The sequence below is a fragment of the Hemibagrus wyckioides genome, linkage group LG29 (assembly GCF_019097595.1).
Source record: "Hemibagrus wyckioides isolate EC202008001 linkage group LG29, SWU_Hwy_1.0, whole genome shotgun sequence".
NCBI lineage: Eukaryota > Metazoa > Chordata > Actinopteri > Siluriformes > Bagridae > Hemibagrus > Hemibagrus wyckioides.
In genome coordinates, this window is record NC_080738.1 from 4,639,837 (window position 1) to 4,649,530 (window position 9,694).

Below are 9,694 nucleotides of genomic sequence, written 5' to 3' on the forward strand. Positions count from 1 at the left end.
AAAGCTCTCATCATCACTTCATCACTTTATCATCACCCTCATCATCACTTCATCTCATCATCATCTCTTCATCACCCTCATCATCTCATCATCATCTCTATCACTTCATCATTAAATCATCACTTCATTTTCATTCATTATCAACTCTTCATCATTTTTCATCATCCTCATCATGATTTTGAACCTGCCCTGCGCCACAATACTGTTTTAAAGGCAGTCACCTGAGTAGCTTCAATGACTAGCAACACAAGCTAGTTTTTTACCTCAGCAAAAACATCTTCACTCATTTTTATTTTGTTTGTATTCAAATTTCTTGAGAACTTGGCTACATCCTGTCCATATAAGCTAGCGGGTGTTTTGACTAGCTATGAGAACAAAAAATAATTAATTCCCATTGGTGTAAAACATGTACAACAATAGGAATACACATGAGCTTTCCTTCAAACGATATCAAAAACGCTAACACACAAGCTAACCTGCTAGCACACGTGCTAACTAGCATGTAGCATGTGCAGTTGGTCCCAGGAGCAGCGTGAATTTCACTTGTTCAATTTTTACACATCAAATTCTTAGAGGGAAAAAGAACAAGGGATGAGAAAGTGCATCGCTGACTAGCTAGCATACTGAGGTGCTAACGAGCTAGCTAACAATGGAACGCAGGGCTGGTGTCGATCACAATCTTCTCATCCATCTTGATTCATGATTGGATTAAGGCTCAGATTGAGAATTTGGATCCGATCGATCGGAGCTCAGGACTCACAGAGCGGACTGAAAGAGCTGAAAATTTGGGAATAAAGTTCACCGTTTCCCCCGGAACCCCTTTCCTCCATCTCCTTCTGCTCCTCTTCCTCCTCCTCTTCCTCTCTTGCCTCGAAGATCTCCTTAATCTCGATCAGCTCCTTCTTCAGAAGCTCCAGCCGCTCGCCCTCGAGGGAGGAAAGAGCTTCCTGAACCTGGGGGAAAAGATAAACGGAGTAAAAGTCTTAAAGAAAAGAACGGGGGTTAGCGAAAGAGAGAGAAAAGGAACTTCTGTGGTTAGCAAACAATAACGCTACAGTGTGCCCTGCAAAATCTCTTTAAACACCAGCCCTGAGGATGCCTTCCAGGTTTCAGTGCTGCACTAGCTAGCTAATCCACAGATAATAGACAACGTTTAGCTACTGCAGCGATAGTCTCTTAGCATAGCACTGGCTTAAGCTAGTCAGAAAAGCTAGAACAGTAGAAATTATCAACATTTATGTAAATCCTTTCATGGATATATTTACTGATTTAGCATAGAGATGTTAGCTAGCTAGTAGTATATTTCAGCTTCCCGCTTTAGTGTAAATCTGACTAGCGATATTTACTTCTCCTATGTTATGTAGATATTACTTTTTAACGTAACATTAGCCAGCTAGGCACGCTACATTTATGCTATGTTAAGCTATTAGCTTAGTGCTTTTTTGTACATGAATACATGAATTTTATGCTAGTTTTAGCTTCTACTTATCTTGCTATCTACTATATTAAGCAATTTAGCATATGTTTAATGGGGGCTAGTTATTTTTTATATTCATTTCAAAAATGTGACAGATGTGTGTGTGTGTGTGTGCGCGTGTGTGTGTGTGTATGTGTGTGTGTGTGTGTGTGTGTGTAAAATGCTTACCCTCCCCTCGCTCTCGTTGCTCAGGATCTCAAGAGCTTCCAGGTGAGACAGACCCTGATAGTCATCAAACAGGATGCCGTAATGAGCCGTGGGTTCACACACCATCTGGTCGCTCAGTCTCTCGCGTGCCTTCTCTTTAGCTTCCTTTAGCATCTACAAAACACAAACACACACACACACACTTATACATCGAGGTAAAGATGTTAACAACACGCTAATTAGAAATGTCAATTCCCCACGTCTTACCTGCGAGAGCAAGATGGTTCTCTGCATCAGGATGGTACTGACCCACTGTGGGAGTTCAGATGATACTGACCCACTGTGGGAGTTCAGATGGCGCTGACCCACTGTGGGAGTTCAGATGGAGCTGACCCACTGTGGGAGTTCAGATGATACTGACCCACTGTGGGAGTTCAGATGGCGCTGACCCACTGTGGGAGTTCAGATGGAGCTGACCCACTGTGGGAGTTCAGATGGAGCTGACCCACTGTGGGAGTTCAGATGATACTGACCCACTGTGGGAGTTCAGATGATACTGACCCACTGTGGGAGTTCAGATGATACTGACCCACTGTGGGGGTTCAGATGGTACTGACCCACTGTGGGGGTTCAGATGGTACTGACCCACTGTGGGGGTTCAGGTGGTACTGACCCACTGTGGGGGTTCAGGTGGTACTGACCCACTGTGGGGGTTCAGGTGGTACTGACCCACTGTGGGGGTTCAGATGGTACTGAGCCACTGTGGGAGTTCAGATGGTACTGGCCCACTGTGGGGGTTTAGATGGTACTGGCCCATTGTGGGGGTTTAGATGGTACTGACCCACTGTGGGGGTTCAGATGGTACTGATCCATTGTGGGGGTTTAGATGGTACTGGCCCATTGTGGGGGTTTGGATAGTACTGACCCACTGTGGGAGTTCAGATGGTATTGACCCATTGTGGGGTTTGGATGGTACAGACCCATTGTGGCAGTTCAGATGTTACTGACCCACTGTGGGGGTTTAGATGTTACTGACCCACTGTGGGGTTTAGATGTTAGATGAACACGTTAATTAGAAATGTCATAGTTCCCCATGTCTTACCTGCGAGAGCGAGACGGTCCTCTGCATCAGGATTTTGGTCTTCTTAAAGCCCGGGTCACTCTCCGCTAACACCGTCATCGTCTTCCTGCCGATGAACTCCAGCGCATCCAGTCCTCCGGTCAGCACAGATTTCCCCTGAGAGACATGGAACATGCGAAAATGTAACCTTTAACCTCTGGAAAATTAATATGCAAGAGCAAGTATGAATAATTAATGACTTTCTGATGTCAAGGTGTCATTTTATAAAAGTGGGCAGGGCTAATCATGGTTAAAGCATACCCTCACCAATCACAAAGCAGATCTCAATTGTCCTGACTCCCACATTGCTTTTTAGAAAAAATATTAAGTTAATGCAGAACACAAAGTCCATGGGGTTGAGTCAGACCTGATCATGCACCTCCTACATGGACGGAGTCGAGCAAAAACAAACAAAAGAAAGTGGATATATGTGTTTAATATGTTTTGTATTGTGTAGCGGTGTGTGAATTCTGGCTTAAAGGAGATCAGATTAGAACGTTAGGCCACGCCCACCTGGATCTCCACCTCAGCGAATGACTGAGTGGTATTTATCACATACTTCTTCTACTTAAATTTTGCTGGAGTGTAACATTCGAAACAAAAACTGAACTTTTGACATGTCAGCAGCTAGACAGCGCCAGGAAGCATCTGGCATTATGTGTTTTGATTGTGCGAGCAAAAGAGAAAGGGCATGAAGTTGCAGTAAAGTATTTAATGCCAGCTTTCTGCCAGGTTCATATTGTATCAAGGTGTGCTGGCTCATCACTCCGTCACTGACCACTGATTAGAACAATTGCTGCACGGAGACAGTCCACTGATTTGTTGCTCAGCAACTCGGATATGAATCATATCATTATGATTTGTTCTGGTGTTGTTAGAGCACACACTGAAGAGCAATGAAGCATAACTGATATTTCTGCTCCACTGTGTTGGTGAATATCACTGAGGGATTTGCAGAGGCTTCAGATTTCAAAAACAGACAGGAAATGGACAGTACGTTACCTGAGACTAGATGAGTAAAAGATACTGATAGAATGATAGAGAGATGAATGGAGAGATGAAGGTGAGCACTAACTGTGTTCTGCACAGCGCTGGTAATGGAGGAAAACACTCCTTTGTTGGTTGGGCTGATGGGCTGAACCACAGAGTCGTCCTCCTCCTCCTCCTCGGGATGTTCTTCAACCTCCACGGCTTCCTCGCATGATGATGTGCTGCGCATACGCAAGGCCACGCCCGCCTTCTCCCGAACTGAGCTTAACCCCTGACCTGGATAACAGAAACAACAAAGTTTATGGAGCTGAAAAATTGAGGGGTCAAGTTGAAGAAGGCAAAGGAAAGAGTTCAGATGGTACTGACCCATTGTGGGGGTTCAGATGGTACTGATACACTATGGGGGTTCAGGTGGTACTGACCCACTGTGGGGTTTTAGATGACTCATTGTAGAGTTTTCAATGGTTCTGACCCACTGTGGGGTTTCAGATGGTACTGACCCACTGTGGGTGTTCAGGTGGTATTGACCCACTGTGGGGTTTTAGATGACTCATTGTAGAGTTTTCAATGGTTCTGACCCACTGTGGGGTTTCAGATGGTACTGACCCACTGTGGGTGTTCAGGTGGTATTGACCCACTGTGGGGTTTTAGATGGTACTGGCCCACTGTGGGGTTTCAGATGGTACTGACCCAGTGTGGGTGTTCAGGTGGTATTGACCCACTGTGGGGTTTTAGATGGTACTGGCCCACTGTGGGGTTTCAGATGGTACTGACCCACTGTGGGTGTTCAGATGGTACTGACCCAGTGTGGGGTTTTAGATGGTACTGGCCCACTGTGGGGTTTCAGATGGTACTGACCCACTGTGGGGTTTTAGATGGTACTGACCCACTGTGGGGTTTTAGATGGTACTGGCCCACTGTGGGGTTTTAGATGGTATTGATCCACTGTGAGGTTTTGGATGGTACTGACCCACTGTGGGGTTTTAGATGGTACAGACCAACTGCAGTAGTTTAGATGTTACTGACCCACTGTGGGGTTTTAGATAGTATTGACCCACTTTGGGGTTTTAGATAGTATTGACACACTTTGGGGTTTTAGATAGTATTGACCCACTTTGGGGTTTTAGATGGTACTGACCCACTGCTGGGGAGTAGATAGTACTGCTGATCCATTGCTTGGGGGTGGATTGTATTGACCCACTCTGGGGGTTTAGATGGTATTGGTTCATTGTTTGGGTTACTATAGCAACCTGTATATGGCTACATGGTTGGTAAGGTGACACATACCTACTGTTGAGGTGGCACTGGTCAATAAAGACTTCCCCCAGGATCCCCAACCACCCCAACTTTTAGATGTGGGATGATCTGAAGGCTGGAAAACATCACACACACACACACACTCAGAAATGACATCCCTTTAAGAACATCATCATGATCATGTACCATAAAGTAGGCACTCCTACCTCCACTTCCCCTTCCGCCACTTCCGGCTCCAAGCTCACAGTTTCGCTGCATTCGGTCACCTGATCGCAGCTGTGCTCCTCTGATTGGTCCTGCGGTGGTTCTCTGACCTGGCCGAGGGGAGCACCTTCTTCTGCACCTTCATGCTCTGATGTGTCCAGGGAGAGTGAAGGACTGGAAGAAGGCTGGTCTGTTTTGTCAGCAGCTACAGGAGCATGTTTGTCTGAAGGTGTTTTAAAAACGGAGGGGTCAGGGGGTACAGAGAGGTCACCCACTGCATCTTCTTGTGACATGGTGCCCTGTGAATACACAGACACATGGGTCATGATGGTGACAAACACCACTGACAGAGATGTTAACGACAGTCAAGTCAGTGCTCTGCAAAATATACTGGGTTTATGTTTTACTGCAGTAGCAATATTAACAAACGCATTTATATGCAAATGAGCTTTTTATAAACTGGTATATGTGACACCAACATCCAACAGAGAGATACAACCATAAAGAGACTAACAGCAGATAGACAACAGGAAGACAGGAAGGAAGGAAGGAAGGAAGGAAGGAAGGAAGGAAGGAAGGAAGGAAGGAAGGAAGACATACAGCAGAAATGGCAACAAAAGAAAGAGAAACAGGACGAGAGACAGACAAAGAGACAGACAGACCATAAAGAGACTGACAGCAGAAAGACAACAAAAAGAGAAACAAGCAGACAGACAGACAGGAAGATAGACAGACAGACAGACAGACAGACAGACAGACAGATAGATAGATAGATAGATAGATAGATAGATAGATAGATAGATAGATAGACCGATAAACAGATAAACAGACAGACAGACAGACAGACAGATAGATAGATAGATAGATAGATAGATAGATAGATAGATAGATAGATAGATAGATAGATAGATAGACCGATAAACAGACAGACAGACAGACAGACAGATAGATAGATAGATAGATAGATAGATAGATAGATAGATAGATAGATAGATAGATAGATAGATAGATAGATAGACCGATAGACCGATAAACAGATAAACAGACAGACAGATAGATAGATAGATAGATAGATAGATAGATAGATAGATAGATAGATAGATAGATAGATAGATAGATAAACAGACAGACAGATAGATAGATAGATAGATAGATAGATAGATAGATAGATAGATAGATAGATAGATAGATAGATAGACCGATAGACCGATAAACAGATAAACAGACAGACAGATAGATAGATAGATAGATAGATAGATAGATAGATAGATAGATAGATAGATAGATAGATAGATAGATAGATAGATAAACAGACAGACAGACAGACAGACAGACAGATAGATAGATAGATAGATAGATAGATAGATAGATAGATAGATAGATAGATAGATAGATAGAGACTGAGAGACAGACAGACAGACAAAGAGATAGACACAGAGAGAGACAGACAGACAGACAGACAGACAGACACAGAGATACAGACAGAGAGACAGACAGACATAAATCCCAGTCAATTATACAAAGAAAGAAAGCCTAACATTTTCAGAAAGACAAAAAACACACAGATGTATAAATGTCTATCATTTAAACATATGCATGTAGAAAGAAAGAAAGAAAGAAAGAAAGAAAGAAAGAAAGAAAGAAAGAAAGAAAGAAAGAAAGAAAATCAATACCATTTTGAGACAGACAGACTGATTATTTCTATCATCCAAAAAAAGAAAGAAAGAGAAAAGAAGACTCTTCTAGAAACTCTTCACAAGTCGGAGACATCTTTAGAGTGTGTGTGTGTGTGTGTGTGTGTGATATCAGGATGGTAGTCACAGTCAGAAATCAGCGTTCTCTAGAAACATCCGATCTGATCTCTCTCTCTCTCTCTCTCTCTTTCTGTGTTTCTCTCTGATGTAACTTATCAGAAACACAAGCAGAGCCTTATGCTGACTGAATGAATGAGACTGTGTGTGTGTGTGTGTGTGTGTGTGTGTGTGTGTGTGTGTGTGTGTCAGATGACACACTGCTTTGTTCTTCAACCCCCCCCCGTACCCATTTTGACGTTGAATAATAGCGCCATCTTGTGGTGTGTGTGCGTGTGTGTGAAACAGGCTTCTTCAAAAACAATTAATTTAAGAAACTTAGTGAAAAACGAGAGATTCGCAAAACATATCTAACACACGCTGTGTGTGTGTGTGTGTGTGTGTGTGTGTGTGTGTGTGTGTGTGTGTGAGTGAGTGAGTGTGTGTGTGTGTGTGTGTGCGTGTGTGTGTGCGTGTGCGTGTGCGTGTGTGTGTGTGTGTGGTCTATAACTGAGTGTAGTAGCAGAACTGACACTTTTTAAATAAAGATAATTCTAAACATGGGTCGTTTTTCAGCACCTCTGCTCGAGCGCATCGCTTTAACGCGTCATCAGTGAAAACACACAACTTCACAACAAACACAAAACAGCGCGAGCCTGTCAAAGTGCGCCTCACTCACACACACACACTTAACACTCAGATACAAGCAATAAAGTTAAAGAAACTCAAACTCAAACATACACACACAGAGATAGAGTTGTGTGCAGCTTACCGGTGCCTCTGACAGCGCGCGCAGCCCGTTTCCGCCCAGCCAGAAAGCTCGCGCGCCACGTCGGCAGCCCGGACCACGCGCAGTGTGGACCGTGACGTCATGTGAACCCTGGGAACTTCACAGTATGAAGGCGGAGATCAGCAACATCAGGATGAAATGTGAACATTACAGTAGTTATGAACGTGAATAAACATGTAAACAAGTAAGCAAGAAAACAAACAAACAAACAAATGAATAAATATCTATGGCCAGTTATTTGAATGTTTATAAAAAATAAAAATAAAAAAGATAGAGCATCATCTAACAGAGATATACAACCATATAGAGACATACAGCAGACAGACAAGGAGACAGAGAGACAGTCAGACAGGCAGAGAGAAAGACAGACAACTATATAGACAGACATACATACAGACAGACAGACATGGAGACAGAGACAGACAGACAGATAAACAGAGAGACAGACAGATATATAGACAGAGAGACAGACAGATATCTAGACAGATAGACAGGGAGACAGACAGATAGATAAACAGAGAGACAGACAGACAGACAGATAGACAGGGAGACGGACAGATAGATAAACAGAGAGACAGACAGAGAGACAGTCAGACAGACAGATATATAGACAGGGAGACAGAGAGACAGACAGACAGACAGATAAACAGAGAGACAGACAGACAGAGACAGAAAGCCAGAGAGAGACAGACAGAGATATGATATATTTATATACCATCAAAATCTCGTTAAAAACAGTAAAGTTATATTAAATTAAATTCCAAACATATTTTAAGAACAAACCGATTACAGCAGTTTAGCTGATCATTCCCCAAACTTCAACATCACAAAGAGCTGAGAAGTTCAGACAGCACTGATACACTACTTTTCCAAAAGTTTTGGGACACCCCACCAGGAACTTCACAGAGCCCTGACCTCAACCTGATAGAACACCTTTGGGATGAATTAGAGCGGAGACCGTGACCCAGGCCAAAAGTTTTGGGATGTCTGCCTTTCCATGCACATGAATGTAATATGGAGTTGTCCCGCTCTTTGCAGCTATAACAGCTTCAACTCTTCTGGGAAGGCTTTCCACAAGGATTATGGGAATTTTTGACCATTCCTCTAGAAGAAGTACATTTGTGAGGTCAGGCACTGATGTTAGTTGAGAAGGTCTGGCTCACAGTCTCCACTCTAATTCATCCCAAAGGTGTTCTATGGGGTTGAGGTCAGGACTCTGTGAAGTTCCTGGTGGGGTGTCCCAAAACTTTTGGAAAAGTAGTGTATCAGTGGTCAGGGGTACACATTCTTTTGACCCTGAAGTTAGTTGAAAATCTTAAAAAAAAAAACAGCACACAGTAACAACACACTAATTAGAATAACAAGATAGAATAGAATAAATAGATATAAAGAAGTAGAAACAGAATAATCATTTAATAAATCTATATAATAAAACAAACTAGCACTCGGGAGCGCGCAACAAGTTACAAACCGGAAGTGTTTAGCGACAGGCGTGCGCTGTTGCTATGGTGATGCTAATAGCGTGGCTGTAGTTTGGCCTCGTGGTCAGTGAGGGTGGTGTGTGGTCAGACACAGTACCGGGTCACAGTTACATACAGGAAGCGCACTATACAGTGTGATAGTGTGCACTTTTAAATATGCCAATGCTAACTAGGAATATTTTGTACGATAAACAAATGTCAAAAAATTGTGAAATGTCAAAAATCTAAACTTAAATGTAAGCAGATACGTACGCTAATGATCATGGGCTGAATTTTTAGCACTGTTGCTCAGCCGGCTCGTTGGTCTAGGGGTATGATTCTCGCTTAGGGTGCGAGAGGTCCCGGGTTCAAATCCCGGACGAGCCCGCCGTTTTCTTTTTCCCTTTCTAAAACCTAATAATTCGAAATCGTTATAAAAACATGTTCTAAAGTATTCAA

At 43.2% G+C, this 9,694-nt stretch overlaps 1 protein-coding gene and 1 non-coding gene across 3 annotated transcripts in view; one reads left to right on the forward strand and one right to left on the reverse strand.

Annotated features, from left to right (window-relative positions):
• Positions 1-7,894, reverse strand: part of fam114a1 (family with sequence similarity 114 member A1) — a 12,267-nt gene extending 4,373 nt beyond the window's left edge. Inside the window, exons 1-7 of one of the 2 annotated variants that reach the window (XM_058385056.1) lie at positions 7,758-7,894; positions 5,198-5,494; positions 5,022-5,106; positions 3,820-4,010; positions 2,727-2,861; positions 1,646-1,798; positions 803-953 (exon numbers count right to left, since the gene is read on the reverse strand). In XM_058385056.1, coding sequence (XP_058241039.1) covers positions 803-953; positions 1,646-1,798; positions 2,727-2,861; positions 3,820-4,010; positions 5,022-5,106; positions 5,198-5,488 — 1,006 coding nt within the window. In that variant the 5' untranslated portion in view covers positions 5,489-5,494; positions 7,758-7,894. Of the gene's footprint in view, positions 1-760; positions 954-1,645; positions 1,799-2,726; positions 2,862-3,819; positions 4,011-5,021; positions 5,107-5,197; positions 5,495-7,757 lie in introns of both variants that reach the window. The other variant, XM_058385055.1, reaches the window with a different exon arrangement.
• Positions 7,895-9,550: 1,656 nt separating this feature from the next.
• On the forward strand, positions 9,551-9,622 carry trnap-agg (transfer RNA proline (anticodon AGG)). Its single transcript has one exon. It is a non-coding gene; the product is annotated as a tRNA-Pro (tRNA).
• The last annotated feature ends 72 nt before the right edge of the window (positions 9,623-9,694 follow it).